At 47.2% G+C, this 17,826-nt stretch overlaps 1 protein-coding gene across 1 annotated transcript in view; it reads right to left on the bottom strand.

Moving 5' to 3' along the window:
* Positions 1–17,696, bottom strand: part of STRIP2 (striatin interacting protein 2) — a 79,321-nt gene extending 61,625 nt beyond the window's left edge. Inside the window, exon 1 of the mRNA XM_079992404.1 lies at positions 17,529–17,696. Within this exon, the coding sequence (XP_079848530.1) occupies positions 17,529–17,636 (108 nt within the window). The 5' untranslated portion in view covers positions 17,637–17,696. The remainder of the gene's footprint in view (positions 1–17,528) is intronic.
* Between the last annotated feature and the right edge of the window lie 130 nt (positions 17,697–17,826).

Below are 17,826 nucleotides of genomic sequence, written 5' to 3'. Positions count from 1 at the left end.
ATAGATGATAGATAGATAGATAGATAGATAGATAGATAGATAGATAGATAGATGATAGATAGATAGATAGATAGATAGATATTTCCCCATTCTTTATGATCACACTTTCATCCAGGGATGTCGAATAACTTACCAAAAAAATAATAATCATTCAGTTGAAAATCTAACAATAACATGCATCAAACTCATCCTCCTATTAGTTATACATAACGGTATATACTTTTGTCCCTACTCATTTCTTCTAATTTCCCCCCCTCCTCCCTCCCCCCAAAAACTTGCTCTCCAGATCTTTAACCATGTGCAAAGATTATTCATTCTAATTTGGATGCTTGGGTCGTCTTTTCCTCTAGGGTGCAGATAAGGAGTTGTGCAGGTTCGGTGTTTGAAACGTAAGCTATAAAGTCCCGCCAGGCTGCATCAAATTGCTTTACTGGTTCTGTGCCTTTCATCACACAAATCTTAGCAGTTATCTTTTCGGTAACTGATAATAATAATTTTATTATTTATACCCCGCCCACCTGGCTGGGTTTCTCCAGCCACTCTGGGCGGCTTCCAACAAAACACTAAAATATTATTAAACATAAAAAGCTTCCCTAAACAGGGCTGCCTTCAGATGTCTTCTAAAAGTTTGGTAGTTATTTTTCTCTTTGACATCTGATGGGAGGGCGTTCCACAGGGCAGGTGCCACCACCGAGAAGGCCCTCTGCCTGCTTCCCTGTAGCTTTGCTTCTCACAGGGAGGGAACCGCCAGAAGGCCCTCGGTGCTGGACCTCAGTGTCTGGGCAGAACAATGGAGGTGGAGACCCAACCATGAAGCAAGATGAGACAAGTGCCTCAGGCAGCAGGATCCACAGGGGCAGCAGATCCCAATGCTTATCTTTATCCTGAGAGATCTGCATTGGCTCCCAGGACATTTCTGAGCAAAATTGAAAGTGTTGGTGCTGACCTTGAAAGCCCTAAACGGCCTTGGTCCAGTATCCCTGAAGGAGCGTCTCCACCCCCATCGTTCTGCCCAGACATGGAGGTCCAGCTCCGAGGGCCTTCTGGCAGTTCCTTCACTGTGAGAAGTGAGGTTACAGGGAACCAGGCAGAGGGCCTTCTCGGTGGTGGTGCCCTCCCAGCAGATGTCAAAGAAATAAGCAACTATCTTACTTTTAAAAAACATCTGAAGGTGGCCCGGTTTAGGGAAGTTTTAAAATGTTTGATGCTGTATTGTGTTTTTAATATTCTTTCGGGAGCCGCCCAGAGTGGCTGGGGAAACCCAGCCAGATGGGTGGGGTATAAATAATAAATTATTATTACAGTAGTACCTCGGGATGCGAACGGGATCCGTTCCAGAGCCTCATTCGCATCCTGAATAGAACGTAAGATGCGACGGCGCGTCTGCACGTGCGCGGGCCACATTTTACAGCTTCCGCGCATGCATGTGACATCAATTTGAGTGTCTGCGCATGCGCGAGCGGCGAAACCCAGAAGTAATGCACTCCGTTACTTCTGGGTTGCCGCGGAGTGCAACCCGAAAGCTCTCAACCTGAAGCACATTCAACCCAAGGTATGACTGTATTATTATTATTGCCTCCTTGTTCCCGATGTGGCCCTTCACTCAGCCCTTCTTCCCTCAGTGTGAAGGAGATGTCGTTTTGTGGTTTGCCTCAGGCGCCAAAATGTCTTCGGCCAGCCCTGATAGGGCAGTTTCCTACGCGCCCCCTCCAGGTCCAAGGATTTTCACAAAGCCTGCGCACAAAGAACCACCATCCAAACTCAGCTTTGAGCGCAGGCTCTGGACGGACGTCCATCCACTGCGCGAAGAAAGGTGGCCAAGGAGTTTGGTTACTTATTCCACCCGTGAAAAGGGGGAAAGAGCTTTATCCAAAGTGCCATCATCTGCACAGGCCACCGGTTACTGCAGAAAGATCGTGGCCGCCACCATCTCCCTGAATTTCACACACACGGTTTCAGCTCAAGCCGAGCCCTTGATTTGCAGCCAAATATTTTGCGAGAAAGCTTTGGTTGCATAACATGCAGCAAAGAATCAACACTTAAGACATAAGCAGGCGGCAGGGAGGGAGAAGGCAGCACGCAGATTTGCTGACAAAGAGAGTTTTGGGGGTATTAAAGACAACCGAGGGCTCAGTTAATTAACAAGCCCCATCATGCCGGCGTTTGCTCACCCCCAACGAATGCAGGGCAGAGGTAATTTCGGGAAAGGTGGAAACTCTGCCTGCGTTTTGAATGGCAAGATGGATTTGTCGGCCGTGGCGCTTTTTTTTTTAGCAGCCCGATCCTGTCCGTTTGAACAGACAAAGGCCAATCATTGTGTGATAGGAATTTTATGGTCTTAGATATATGGTAATGTTGATAAGTGTACCAACCAAGCACATACATAGATCAGCACAGGAAGGCCAACCTGGAACCATTTTGATTCCTAAACTGAGCAAAGGTTTTCTCTGCAAGGTCAAACTGGAAAAGTCTCCCCATTGTCTTCTTTCGTCACAAATCCTGTCTTAAGGGTATGTCTGTGTTTGAATAGGGTGTGAGCCTGTGACCTGGCTCAGGAACTACGGTAAGTATTTATCTCTACAAAAGACTAGCCAGGCTCCCCAGGAAATCCAATCAAGTAACCTGCCAGACAGGAGATAAACAACAACAGGAGAAAAACAACATTCAAATTTCTGTTTTAGACCACCTTTTCTGTGATGTAGGTGTGATGTATCTGAGGGGTGGTCTTAGGTCACACCCCTTCTGTGATGCATGTATGATGTTTCTGGGGGTGGTCTTGATCTACAGGGTGGCAATTTCAAAAGTCTTTATAAGGCCTTGCATGCCATTTTTCTGGGTCCTTCCTCTCTCCTGCAAGTGAGGGGAACACCCTGTTGCAACAGTTCAATAAAGGCCAAGCCTACAGGCTGCTGTTTTGCTCCAAGTTATCCTGGTTGGTGTCTTTGTTTTTGTCCAAGGGAGCCCTCGGATTTTTCCGTTAACAGTTGCAAGGAGAAAGGGAGAGTTAATTGACTGGAAACTCCATGAGAGATTACGGTTGCATCAGACTGCATTTGCAGTGTGCTGCAACAGGCGAGATAGATGCAACGCCAAATAAACACACACAAACTTTCTCACAATTAGGGAGAAACACACCAATTGAACAAGAAAGCCCCATTTTTTAAAGCTCAGCTTCTTTCCACTTAAGAACTAATCTCCTAAATCCAGTAAAATTCTTCCCACTTTGACCTTCATTGAAGTTTCCTAAACAATGTCCTTGGCAGTTGCAGCCGCCCAGCAGCAGCAAACACTTTCCAAAGTACGGCAACGTGATTTACAAAGGGCTAAATTCACCAGCAACCGATCTGAGCTGTGTTGCAAAGTGTGCTGCTTTAATCTAAAAATTCTGGTGGGTTTTGTTTGTTCGCTCGCTTCAGACTTTGTGGAACTTTTTGGGTCGTGTCTTGCTAAATCCTAACAGAAGTCACAACAAGGCTTCTTTGCAAATTCATTCAGCTAAGCTTCGCTGTGGTTGTTCCGGGAGACAGCTCAGGCTGAAGGTCTTTCCGAAAAACCCTGGCTCAGAATCTGCAGAGCAGAAAACTCAAATCTGTTGGTTTCTGCTCTCTTCACTGTGCAGCGAAAGGCTTGTCACAAGACAATGTTTACATTCCACAGACAGCATTACTGTTGTGTTTCCCACGGGAAAAGGAGACTGGATGTGACGTACACTGGTTTCCTGTTTTTTTCACTGTTCTCACACAGTGTGATTCTCTCCGTGCTTCAGAGGAGAGAGGATGCAGTTTTCTGCTCCGGCAGAGACAAGATGGTTTTCTGTAATCTACCAGCTTTGAAATGTAAATAAAGCAACTTAGAGTATGTGCACGTATTCCTCATCATTCCGCTGTGCACTTGGACTGCTACAAATCAACATTTTGGTTATGGGCCCAGAAGACGCAGTCATCGGAATGCCGGCAAAAGGATCGGAATGCAAAGGGACGGATCGGACGGTATCTGCGCGTCAAGATGATTGATGAGGTATGTGCTACTGCTCTGGGCAGCCTGCCAGCTTCTAATTAATGGCTTTATGGCTGGACTTTGAACTTTTATGTCCGTTTGCCGGAAACAGGCAGCGGCTATAGCTATGCTGGGGAAATCGAAAGTAACTTTTGGGCTGAAGCAGCTGCTGATAACAGTGACGCAGCATGATTTAGGGCAGCAGAGAAGAGGCTGTTTTGAACTTGCCTTTGGAATGAGGCTTGAAGCAGCAGAGACGCAGCTTGTATAAAGCAGCTTGTTTAAAGCAGCAGATATGATGCAGAAGGCTAATGCCAGAGTCATGATGGCCCTTCAGGATGCTTGTGGGATTCCCAAGCTCAATAAGAAAAATTATACGGACTGGGTTATCTATGCAGAGGCTATTCTGCGGAAAGAGGGTCTGTTTGAAGTTATTACAGACACCCCCCCCAGCTCCAATTACTGATGCATGGGAAGCTAAAGATTCCAAAGCAAGGGGAACTCTTACATTGATAGTATCCCCAGAAGAGCTCTGTCTATTGCGTGATAAGACCTCAGCCAGAGAAATTTGGGACGCTTTGAGAGAGGCTCACTTGAGGACAGAAGCTGAAACTACTATGTTTTATTTTAACAAGCTGCATAAGATGGCTAGCTGCAGAAGGCTGGCTGATGCACGTGGGGAATCTGGTGCCAATCAGCCACATGCTCAGCTCAGAGTAGCTTGTGATACTGCCATGATTCAGGATGAAGCAGATTGCCAGGGTGATAGCTGCATGGGTAAGGGGGAGACTTCACAGTTGTCATCCCAGAGTGCAGTGGAACCACCAGATGGCGCCAAAGCTTTGAAGGCAGTGAAATGCTACTCCTGTGGACGTCTAGGCCATATGAAGAGGGAATGCAAATATCCCAGGGCCAAGACAGAGCAGCGCAGCGGAAGCTCATTGCGTGGAAAAGGCCAGAGCAAAGGCAAAGGTCCAGTGTCCAGGACAACGCAGCACAAGGCAATGGTCTCACGCTATACTCCAAAAGTTGCAGAGGTCCAGAAGACGTCTAGATCTTTCTTCGTTGTTGATTCAGCGGCGACCCATCACATGTGCAACGATAAGCGACTGTTCGTGTCTTTTACACCGCAGGAAGGTGCGATTCACCAGGCGGATGACCACACAATTCCCAGTAAAGGCTACGGAACTGTTGTTCTTCACAGTTTGGACTTATCGATACAGAATGTACTTTATGTTCCAGATGCCAAACATAATTTGCTCAGCGTTGGACAGCTGAATGAGCGGAACATTGACGTTTCCTTTAAGAACAAAAGGTGCATCATCACAAAGAAAAATGACTATGTATTGTATGCTGAATATGTTGATCGTTTATATGTTTTGTATTATGATGATGTTGTGCAGGATGACACTTGTTGCATTGCAGGTTCTAACAAAAGTTTGCATGCAGAATGTATTCATGATTTTCATCGAAAATTTGGTCATTTGGGTTTTGAGGCAGTATCTAAAATGCCTGCCTTGGTTGAAGGTATGACTATTAAACCCTGCAGGTACCACATGAAGTGCAAGGCATGCGCAGCAAACAAGGTGAAAATGGCTGCGAAAGGTAAGGTGTCTAGTAGGCAAGCTACAGAACCATACCAAATTGTTCATGCTGATTTGGTTGGACCACTAGCGCCCTCTTTGGGTGGAAATAGGTACTTCATGGTTCTCATTGATGCATTTTCCAGGTATATTTATGTGTACAATCTCAAGCAGAAATCAGAGGCTTTTCCTAGGTTCAAGGAATTCTGTGCTTGGTTGGAAAATGTGCATGGTAAGAAGGTAAAAATTCTTTTCACAGATCGCGGGGGAGAATTCACTTCTCAGCAGTTTGAAGCTTTTCTGACTGAGAAAGGAATTCAACACGATTTGTCTAGTCCTCGCTCGCCATGGCAGAATGGACTTGCGGAACGAGCAAATCAGACATTGCTTCAAGGGTTAAAAACCTTGCTACATGATGCAAATCTTCCAGAGAGTTATTGGGCCGAAGCTCTCTCATGTTTCACTTACAGTTATAATCGCAGGTTATCTTCAGCGATTGGTTGTACTCCCTATGAGAAGATGTTTGGCAAGAAGCCATACATCAAACACATGAAAATTTTTGGTTCTGACATGTGGGTTCACTCACCACAAAACTCCAAGTTAGACAAGCGTGGTTTGCATGGTATCTTTCTAGGTTATGAGAAAGGTTCTTACAGAATAAGGATGACTGACTCTAAGACCATTAAGCTCACAAGAAGTGTTGAGTACAATGCCAAGTGGGGGGAGAATGTGGGAATTTTCCAATGTTACCCTGATGACAGTGATGAGACTGAGGATAGTCAAAAGCAACCACAGCAACCCACACCCAATGATGAAAGTTCTGATTCTGAGTCTGAAACTGAATCAGGTGATTCAGAGGATTTCAAGAGTGCGAAAGCCTCTATGCGACCCTCTGAAAGCTCTGATCAAGAATTGGAGGAACCATTGTTCACAATAGGTCGCTTTTCTCCTAAGAAGGAAGAGGAGAGTGTTGAAGACTTAAGGCTAATTCGCAGGTCACAAAGAGCCACAAAAGGCAGACCTCCAAAGAGATTTGCTGATGAGTTTGCCAAGATAGCAGTAACAGCTGTTAAAAGCTCCAAGAAGGTATTTGAACCTTCAAGTTTCCAAGAAATCCAGGGTTTGGATTCAAAGGAAGCTGAACCATGGTTAAATGCCATGAAGGCTGAGCTTGATTCCTTGGAAAGGAACAAAACATGGGAACTTGTTCCAGTAGTTCCAGGAATGAAACTGCTTGGAAGCAAATGGGTCTTCAAAGCGAAGACTGATCAAAATGGCAAGATAGTCAGACACAAAGCCAGATTGGTAGCCAGAGGTTTTGCACAGGTACCAGGTGAAGACTATCACGAGACCTACTCACCCACAGTGAGGTATGAGAGCATTAGGCTTATGCTCAAGCTAGCTGCAGAGGAGAATCTACACATTAGTCACCACGATGTAAATACAGCTTTTCTGTACGGATCTCTAGATGAATCACTTTATATGCTTCCACCTGATGGCGTACAGGTAAAACAGGGATTTGTTTGTGCTCTGAAAAAGTCCCTTTATGGTCTCAAACAAAGTGCACGGTGTTGGCACACAAAACTCACTGAAGTATTGTTTTCTCTAGGTTTTCAACAAGGGAAAGCTGATCCATGTGTATTTGTCAAAGAGGAGGGGCAAAAGAAACTGTATTGTTTGTTTTATGTTGATGATTTATTATTCTTTTGGAAAGATGTAACAATGTACAATAACGCCCTAGCTCAACTGAAAGAGCACTTTGACATGAAAGATCTTGGTGAGGTAAACAACTACCTATCTCTGGAAATAGAAAGAGATCAAGATGGTAACATTCTAGTACACCAGTCACGAAAAATTGCTGATGTGTTAGGCAAACTAAACCTGATGGATGCTAACCCTGTAGACACACCGATGATAACAGGTTATCAGGTAGATGACACTGAAGAAGCATTTTCTGACACTACACTGTACAGAAGTGTGCTAGGCAAGCTAAACTTCATTGCCAGATGTTCAAGACCAGACATTGCTGTTAGCTGTAATTTGCTAAGCAGACAAGTCAACAATCCTACTGTTAAGGATTGGAAAGCTTTGAAACGCATAGCGCGGTATTTGAAAGGCACTATGCATTACAGACTGAGATTTAACAATCAGAAGTCTGGTGGTCTTGAGATATTTGCAGATGCAAGTTTTGGAGGTGACACTACAGACAGGAAAAGTACGTCTGGAGTTTGCTATATGTACAATCAGGGTCTATTTGATTGGTCATGCAAGAAGCAAACAACAGTTAGCTTAAGTACTTGTGAAGCTGAACTGAATGCACTGTCTTATTCACTCAAAGATTGTGAATGGTTGTTACAATTGTGCAAAGACATGAGAATTCCTGTCAAATGTCCAATCCAGGTTTACCAGGACAACAAAGCATGTTTGGCTTTGCTGAATTCTGATGGTTGTAAGCAAAGCACGAAGCACTTGCAATTGAAGTTGCAACATGCTAGGGAGCGTATTCAGAAGGGACTCGTAACGGTGTCCTATATGCCAGGTAATGAAATTCCTGCTGATGTATTGTCCAAGATTGTATCAAGGGATCAACACTGTACCTATGTGCAGAAGTTGGGTTTGTACTGATATTGTACGAACACGCTGCCCAGTGGTGTTCACAGAAAGGGGGAGGATGTTGGTTTCTGCTCTCTTCACTGTGCAGCGAAAGGCTTGTCACAAGACAATGTTTACATTCCACAGACAGCATTACTGTTGTGTTTCCCACGGGAAAAGGAGACTGGATGTGACGTACACTGGTTTCCTGTTTTTTTCACTGTTCTCACACAGTGTGATTCTCTCCGTGCTTCAGAGGAGAGAGGATGCAGTTTTCTGCTCCGGCAGAGACAAGATGGTTTTCTGTAATCTACCAGCTTTGAAATGTAAATAAAGCAACTTAGAGTATGTGCACGTATTCCTCATCATTCCGCTGTGCACTTGGACTGCTACAAATCAACAAAATCTACTGCTTCACCGCCTCGAAGCAGGGTCATCCAAAACATCTTCTTGTTTTGGGGGACAATCCGTAAGAAAAGGTTTTCCTGCACCAGCAGCTCCAATTTATTTCAATGAGATTTGCGCAGGAAGAAATTCCTGGAGGATTATGCCCTCTGCCTTCGCAAACACAAACAGGAATATTTAAAGGCCTTTCTCAGTTTTTGTTTCATCGTGGCACCAGTTTAGGTGACTGTTATGTACTGAAGTTCTCACCCTGGGCCAGCAGGGGGATACTGTAGATAGTTTCCACTCAGGTCCACATATGCAAATAAGGGATTGAAAGTGATGTTCAGTGATTGGATAGTTAGAGAAAGTTGTTACTGTTGCTTTGTAGTTGAGCTCTATATAAGCAGGCTGGCTGAACCCTTCAGTTCAGTTCTGTTCTGGGCCTGTGAATAAACAAGAGCTGTTTGAAGAATCGCTGTGTCGTCTGATATGTTCACCCACAACTTAACAGTGACATTTAAAGAAGAGTTTCGATCACCCTTCATCAACCTGGTTCCTCCCAGATGTTTTGCACTCCAACTGGGGCTGATGGGAGCTGTATTCCAAAATCTCTGGATGGCACTAGTTTGGTGAAAGCAGATTTAGATGCCCATAGAGTGGTGCCTCGCAAGACGAAAATAATCCATTCCGCGATTCTCTTCGTCTAGCGGTTTTTTCGTCTTGCGAAGCAAGCCCATTGACGGCTTAGCGGATTAGCGCTATTAGCGGTTTAGCAGCTTTTAGCGGCTTTTAGAGGCTTATCGGCTTAGAAAAAGGGGGGGAAGGGGGGGGGACCCGCAGGAACTCGCAAGACATTTTCGTCTTGCAAAGCAAGCCCATAGGAAATTTGTTTTGCGAAGCACCTCCAAAACGGAAAACTCTTTCGTCTAGCGGGGCACCACTGTATAAAGGTCCAACAGCAGTTATCAGGTACAGACTAGATGGAACAAGAGTGTTTGGAATAACTTCATAGCCCTGTTACAGCAAAAATTATGATGTCATCTGTTGGGAGTTAATCTCAGTGAAGACCTTACTTGGAAAATAAATACAACCCAGGTGGTTAAGAAAGCCCAGCAGAGACTCCATCTCCTCAGAGTCTTGCGGAATAACAATGTCAATCAACATTTGATGATCTCCTTCTACCGGTCCACAATAGAAAGTGTCCTTTCCTACTGCATCACGGTGTGGTACGCTGGTTTGACATCATCTGATAAGAAGAGCCTACAGAGGGTGGTGAATACAGCACAAGATATTATGGGCTGTCCTGTGAATCTGCTTGGTGAAATAGCAGAAGAACGTTGCCTCAGGAGAGTGAGGAAAATTCTCAGGGATGATTATTCCCACCCTGGCCAGCACTTTCTTGATCTCCTGCCCTCGGGCAGAAGATATAGAAGCAGGATTAGTCGTGCCAACAGGGTAAAGAACAGCTTCTACCCGTGGGCTGTCAGGCTGCTGAATGAAAAGATAACAACAGGGCAACTGACTTGCAGGTTTGGGGGGGGCGTCATTTACTAACAAGGGGAATTAAGACTAAGAGAGCTGAGTGGGGGTTGCTCGTGAATTCTCACTGCATAGAAGCTGTACAAGTGACAATAAAGTATTTCAAATTTCAAATTATTTCACATTTGCCAAATGCTGTATGTTTGGGATCTGGTGAAGAAACCTAGCTTGTCACACAATCCCTTTGCTAGGTTCAGGAACGTGACTGATCAAATTCACTTTCTTAAGGCTTATTTTTTCAAATGATGGACTGACTCAGATTGATTTTTCAGTTCAACATCTGGATAGTTCAGAAGAGAACCTTGAACTAGGTAGGTTAAGAACTTTGAGGATTTAAGGAGGAAAGTCACTTGATCCATGGAGAATCCACATATATATTGGCCTATTCCAACCTCTTTTCCTTAATGGCGACGGCTCCAGCTCAGGCTGTGCAGAAAAAGGTATTTGGTTCCAGAAATTCATTCCAAATTGTGCAGAATTCTACAGGACAGGGTATTATTGTGTGAAAACAGTCAGATGGGCGAGGCATAATTAAATTATTATTATTATTATTATTATTATTATTATTATTACTTGGTCACAAGTGGTCACAAGCCAGGTCCAAACACACCTTGCACCTGGCTAATTTTGAACACGTTTCTCAATGAGCTTCCTCACAGATCAGAACCCAGATATTATGCCTATCAACTGATCCTATTAAGCTGGGCATTATGGGATCTGCTGCCATTTTGGATTTATACCTAGCAACACAGCAAGCATGGCCATGCACTCTTCCTGGGGGGGCTGCCACGATGAGCTCCTGCACTTCACGATTTACCACTCCTCCCCTGGAGACAGATAACAGGGGGAGAGCTTCTATCTGAAGATATAGGGTTGGCTCCAAGGTTGTTGTTGTCTCCTCCAGCACCAGAATTCAAAAGCATCCATTTTTCGGCGATCAGCCTTCTTGATGGTCCAGCTGTTGCTTCCATACATCACTACTGAGGAAACCATAACTTGAACTATACGGAGCTTTGCTTTTCATTAGGACATCCCTATTTTCACTGGAGAAATATTGGAGTTATCCGACTCCTGAACCATCTTAAGACAGCCCTACACAGGGTGTTTTAAAATGTTTTATTATGTTTTTTATGTTGGAAGCTGCCCAGAGTGGGTAGGTGTTGTTGTTGTTGTTTAGTCATCTAGTCGTGTCCGCCTCTTCGTGACCCCCTGGACCAGAGCACGCCAGGCACTCCTGTCTTCCACTGCCTCCCGCAGTTTGGTCAATCTCATGCTGGTAGCTTCAAGAACACTGTCCCACCACCTCGTCCTCTGTCGTCCCCTTGTCCTTGTGCCCTCCATCTTCCCAACATCAGGGTCTTCTCCAGGGAGTCTTCTCTTCTCATGAGGTGGCCAAAGTCTTGGAGCCTCAGCTTTACCATCTGTCCTTCCAGTGAGCACTCAGGGCTGATTTCCTTCAGAATGGATAGGTAACAACAACAACAAGAACAACAACAATTTATTATTTATACCCCGTCCATCTGGCTGGGTTTCCCCAGCCACTCTGGGCGGCTTCCAACAAAATATTAAAATACAATAGTCTGTTAAACATTAAAAGCTTCCCTAAACAGGTTTGATCTTCTTGCAGTCCATGGGACTCTCAAGCGTCTCCTCCAGCAGCAGAATTCAAAAGCATAAATTCTTTGGCAATCAGCCTTCTTTGTGGTCCAGCTCCCATCGGCTCCAGGATAGAGGGGCCTTTGGCCTGATCCACCAAAAGGCACTTTTGAGGCTAAGAGGAAGCACGGCTGCAGTTTCTTTGTCCGATTTTCAGAAGCAGGCGCATACTTTCATAAGAGATTTATACGATCTGAAGAGAGCCAGAATATAAGCAGGCACACGCTGAAATAGTGAGGTCTTTGTTTTCCAGGCTCTGTGAAAACTACAGGAGCTTTCACGCCAAACAGAGCTAGCAACAAAGGAAAGGTTAGTGGATTAAAAAGGGGGGAACTTGGCACGGGCATGAGAAACGGAGTAATTAAATTTGGAGGAGTAAAGAACTTGGATATGATAGGAGTCAAAGGTTAGTAACCACCTGCATGCACTTCCATGGGAGCAAGCTCTGCTGAACTCAATGGGGCTTACTTCTGAGTAGCAGGTGTTGGAAGACATTTTCAGGCAGAGGGCACATTGTCAACCTTAGTGGGGGGCCACTAGTGGTGGATGGGACCAAAGAAGCAAAAGAGGGTGGAGGGTAAGATCCTGACCCCCTGGTTAAGATACAGTGACCAATGGCAGTTTGGCATAGCCTTGCATGGCACCTCTTCCTGCCCTCCCCTTTGCTAAAAAGCTGCAGTGTTTGCAAACCACTAGTTAGATGCAACACCCCAACTGGAATCAGGGTTTGAAATTTGCCAGGCACTTTTTGCACCTGGATATCAGGCACTTGGGTGAAAGAAGAGAGCGCAAAATATGGTCTGAAGCTCAGCATAAAAAACCCCAAGATCATGGCCACTGGGCCAATCACCTCCTGGTGAATAGAAGGGGAAGAAATGGAGGCAGTGAGAGATTTTACCTTCTTGGGCTCCATGATCACTCCAGATGGTGACAGCAGTCACGAAATTAAAAGACGCCTGCTTCTTGGGAGGAAAGCAATGACAAACCTAGACAGTATCTTAAAAAGCAGAGACATCACCTTGCCAACAAAGGTCCGTCTAGTTCAAGCTATGGTTTTCTCGTAGTGATGTATGGAAGTGAGAGCTGGACCATAAAGAAGGCTGATGGCCAAAGAATTGATGCTTTTGAATTCTGGTGCTGGAGGAGACTCTTGAGAGTCCCATGGACTGCAAGAAGATCCAACCTCTCCATTCTGAAGGAAATCAGCCCTGAGTGCTCACTGGAAGGACAGATCCTGAAGACTTTGGCCACCTCATGAGAAGAAAAGACTCCCTGGAAAAGACCCTGATGTTGGGAAAGATGGAGGGCACAAGGAGAAGGGGACAACAGAGGACGAGATGGTTGGACAGTGTTCTCGAAGCTACCAGCATGAGTTTGACCAAACTGCGGGAGGCAGTGGAAGACAGGAGTGCCTGGTGTGCTCTGGTCCAGGGGGCCACGAAGAGTCGGACACGACTAAACGACTAAACAACAGCAACAATCAGCCACTTGCGACCAAGCGAAGATGCCCGGACCATCTGGCGGCGCTTGCCTGGGGATACTTGGATCTGGACCGTCTTCACACACTAGCAACACATCCTGCAGAATTCTATCCTGCACAATCAAGACTGAATTACAGGAATCAAAAAGTTGTATTGAAAAATAAGACTTCAAAGCCGCCTGGCCCCCAAAATGGTAACTGGGCATTCAGTTTTGGCGACTGTAACCCCGGTCTAAGGAGCCATTTAGCGCCTAGCTGATATATCTGAGTTTCTAACACTGATTAGAAGGGAGAAATGGGGAGAGAGGAAGGAATATACTCATTCATGCGGTGCCAAAATATGGTTGAACATTGCATCTATCAAAAGAGAGGCATGTAACTTTCCCTTTTTTCCCGGAGAAGCACACCGCATGGAAATATATTTAGAGAGAGATTGCCGGAGACTGGGAAGAGAGAGGACGCAGCGGCAGCCTCCTCCAGATGGGGGGCTGGACTGAGCCCCTGAAGATGACATAAACACCCACACTTTAAGCTCCTACAAATGGTGGAGGTTTTCAGAGACAGTTTTCCTTTCACAAGAGCAGTGGCGATGTCACAAGTCCAGCAGTTTGTTTCCCACAATACTCTGCCCAGCGCACAAGTATGCAAGCAATGCATTAGCAATCAATAAGCCAATAAATCAATTCTAAAAATCATTAGCAACTGGGGAGTATTTCCCCAAAGGCAAAGAACATTTATCATTCCAGCTGGAGCCAGCAAAATTTGGTCAATGAGGGCAAACAAGGATGTAGAGGGACCCCTGACCATTAGGTCCAGTCGTGGACGACTCTGGGGTTGTGGCACTCATCTCGCTTTATTGGCCAAGGGAGCCAGCGTAATAATAATAATAATAATAATAATAATAATAATAATAATAATTTTTATTTATATCCTGCCCTCCCCAGCCGAAGCCGGGCTCAGGGCGGCTAACAACAATAAAACAGCACAACAGTACAACACAACACTCTAAAATCATTCATTATAAAAGTAATTCAAAACAAACCACTGGCAACCATTGGGCCAGAGCTCTGCGAAGATTGCCAAAGGAGGGGGTCAGACTGTGGCTTGGCCAAAGGCCTGGTGGAACAGCTCTGTCTTGCAGGCCCTGCGGAAAGATGTCAAGTCCCGCAGGGCCCTAGTCTCTTGTGACAGAGTGTTTCACCAGATCGGAGCCGCAGCCGAAAAAGCCCTGGCTCTAGTTGAGGCCAGCCTAACTTCTCTGTGGTCTGGGACCTTCAAGATGTTTTTATTTGAAGACCGTAAGTTTCTCTGTGGGGCATACCAGGAGAGGCGGTCCCATAGGTACGAGGGTCCTAGGCCATATAGGGCTTTAAAGGCTAAAACCAGCACCTTAAACCTGATCCTGTACTCCACCGGGAGCCAGTGCAGCTGGTATATCACCGGGTGAATGTGATCTCGCAGCGAAGACCCCGTAAGGAGTCTCGCTGCAGCATTCTGTACCCGCTGGAGTTTCTGGGTCAGTCTGAAGGGCAGCCCCACGTAGAGCGAGTTACAATAATCCAGTCTGGAGGTGACCGTCGCGTGGATCACAGTGGCTAGGTCAGGGCGAGAGAGGTAAGGAGCCAACTGCTTAGCTTGGCGGAGATGGAAAAATGCCGCCTTTGTTATAGCTGCAATCTGCGCCTCCATGGAAAGGGAGGTGTCAAAGATTACATCCAAACTCTTAACGGATGGTGCTGGCACTAATTGCGCCCCCGCAAGAGATGGGAGTTGCCCCCCCAATCCCATATCGTCCCGTCCCAGCCACAGGACCTCTGTCTTTGAAGGATTTAGCTTCAACTGGCTACCACGTAACCATCCAGCCACAGCTTCCAAACATCTAGTCAGTGTGTCTGGGGCCGAGTCAGGATGGGCATCCATCAACAGATAGAGTTGGGTGTACAGCTTCCGGGTCATGTGGCCAGCATGACTAAGCCACTTCTTGCGAACCAGAGCAGCGCACGGAAACGCCATTTACCTTCCTACTGGAGCGGTACCTATTCATCTACTTGCACTTTGACGTGCTTTCGAACTGCTAGGTTGGCAGGAGCAGAGACCGAGCAACGGGAGCTCACCCTGCCGTGGGGATCCGAACTGCCGGCCTTCTGATCGGCAAGTCCTAGGCTCTGTGGTTTAACCCACAGCGTCACCTGCGTCCCTCAAACAAGGATGGAGTGAGGGCAATTCAACCAACCCAGCCCCTGCGATCATCCTCTGAGGCCCTTCTTCGTGGGCCTCCTCCACAAGATGTCCAGAGGGTGACAACACAAGAGCAGGGCCTTTTCTGCAGTGGCTCCCCGTTTCTGGGATACTTTCCCCTGGGCGGCTTGACTGGTGCCTTCCTTATACAGCCGTATCTCGGAAGTCGAACAGAATCTATTCTGGAATTCCGTTCGACTTCCAAAACATTTGGAAACCAAGGTGTGGCTTCTGATTGGCTGCAGAAAGCTCCTGCAGCCAATCAAAAGCCGCGGAAGTGCCATCGGACATCAGGTTCCAACTGATGAAGATGATGGAATATGCCAAAATGGCAAAATTGGGAAAATCAGAAACCAGGAAGAGAATAATTTTAAAAAGGAAGGGGAAAAATTATAATGTACATAACAGAACACTGTAAACAACTAACAACTTTAGCAGGATTTGAGTAATGCTTGTAATGTACAAAAAAGACTGTTAAAAAAGTAGTAATTTGTTTTTCCATAAATTAAAGAAAATAAGATAAGCAGAAAGGTGGAAAAGATTGATAACGGTAACCATGGAAGGGCTGAGGGAAATCAAGGGATTCAGAGAATTGAAGAGGTGAATGTTGTGTTTGAACTGAAATTTGTTAGGTAAAACTTAATAAAAATATATATTTTTTAGAAAAGAGATTGCACCTGGGAAAGAGGTGCATCTCTTCCTCGTCCCCATTGCCTGCCCCACTTCGATCAGACTCACATGTGCTTTCACACTTTTGCAAAGCGCCACAGCCCAACCCCAGAGAGGAAACAAACAAGACATCCGTGGGGTTTTGAGAGCGGTGGTGTTGTCCTTGTTTTGCAGAAACAGCAGCCAGTCTTTTGCTGGAGGAGAGCTGCAGGAGGAATCGCCCTGGCGTTAGCAGAGAGAAGCCTCTTCCTCCTCCCCATTCCTGGGCTCTTGACATCCACAACACACAAGCCTCGATTCTCCAGCTGCTCTTGTACATTACGCACAAGGGACCTGCCCGCCTCTCCACACAGAGAGGGGAGAGCGTTGGGAAACGGGGGAAGCCAGGCAGCCAGCCAGGCCAGCAAACCAGGAACAGATAATATTCAGGGGAGGGGGGCTGCTCCACCTTGCAGCGCCCACCATTCCCTGTAAAAACCCCATACTCTCTCCAAATGCCCCCCCAATTTGGCTCTTTTTCTCTCCCCCATTTTTAGCCAGCCCCTCTAACTGCTCCCACCCGAGCTCTCCTGAGCGTCACCCCAAAACTCCAAGGCTCCCCTCCCCGCATCCCCGAGCCCCACCGACGCGGGGATATTCTCCCCCGACCCAAAGAAGCCGTCGCCACCCTCTTGACCCCCAGCAACGCCTCTATTCGAGTCCAGAAAGACCCCCCCCATACCCGCTTCTCTCCACTGCGCCGCCAGACCCTCCCCTTTGCAGGCGCCCCTCTGGCTGCCCCCAAAGCCGGCTCTTTCTCTCTTCCCCGCCACCCCATAACTCTGCAGCCCCATCGTGACACCCCCGGGCACAGCTCTCCTGCTCCAACAGCAGCAGGGACCCCACATCCCTTTTCCCTCCTGCCGCACAACGTCCCCGCAGGGTAGGCTGCCAAGGCACCGTCCCTCCTGGGGGGTGCTCTGCCTACCTCCCCCCCAAATATATATATATATATATATGCGCTCCAGGATGGCACACCCCACCCCAAATCCACCAGGAGTCTCGACCCCCCCCCCCAAGTAATTGCCCCACAACGTCTCCAAAGGGTAGGCTGCCAAGGCACCGTCCCTCTTGGGGGGTGTTCTGCCTACCTTACCCCCCCCCCAATATATATATGCGCTCCAGGATGGCACACCCCACCCCAAATCCACCAGGAGTCTCGACCCCCCCCCCAAGTAATTGCCCCACAACGTCCCCGCAGGGTAGGCTGCCAAGGCACGGTCCCTCTTGGGGGGTGTTCTGCCTACCTTACCCCCCCAATATATATATACACGGTACATGATGGCACACCCCACCCCAAATCCACCGGGAGTCTCGACCCCCCCCCCAATAAATAAATTCATTTCCACCTCCGACTCCTTCCGCTGGCTCCTGAAGAGCTCCCTGCCCTTGGCCGGGGGCTGAGCCTTGCCCTTGCCCGGCGCCCCGTTGGCGCCTCCTCCGCCGGGCTCCTCCATGCCGCCCCGGAGAGCCACCCGCCGGGATCTCAGGGCGATCGCCGCGGCGCAGACAGACACGTGCGGCCTGCCACTTCCCTGCCCGGGCGCCAGAGCCACGCCCACACGCGGCCCCATTGGCCGGCTGCCGGCCGAGGGAGGAGCCCGGCGCGCACACCCCCTCGCGGCCATTGGTCGCGGCGGGAAGGAG

Source organism: Podarcis cretensis, assembly GCF_951804945.1.
Source record: "Podarcis cretensis genome assembly, chromosome: 10".
Lineage (NCBI taxonomy): Eukaryota > Metazoa > Chordata > Lepidosauria > Squamata > Lacertidae > Podarcis > Podarcis cretensis.
Note: the sequence above shows the minus strand (reverse complement) of the source record. Positions and strands in the feature narration are given on the sequence as shown.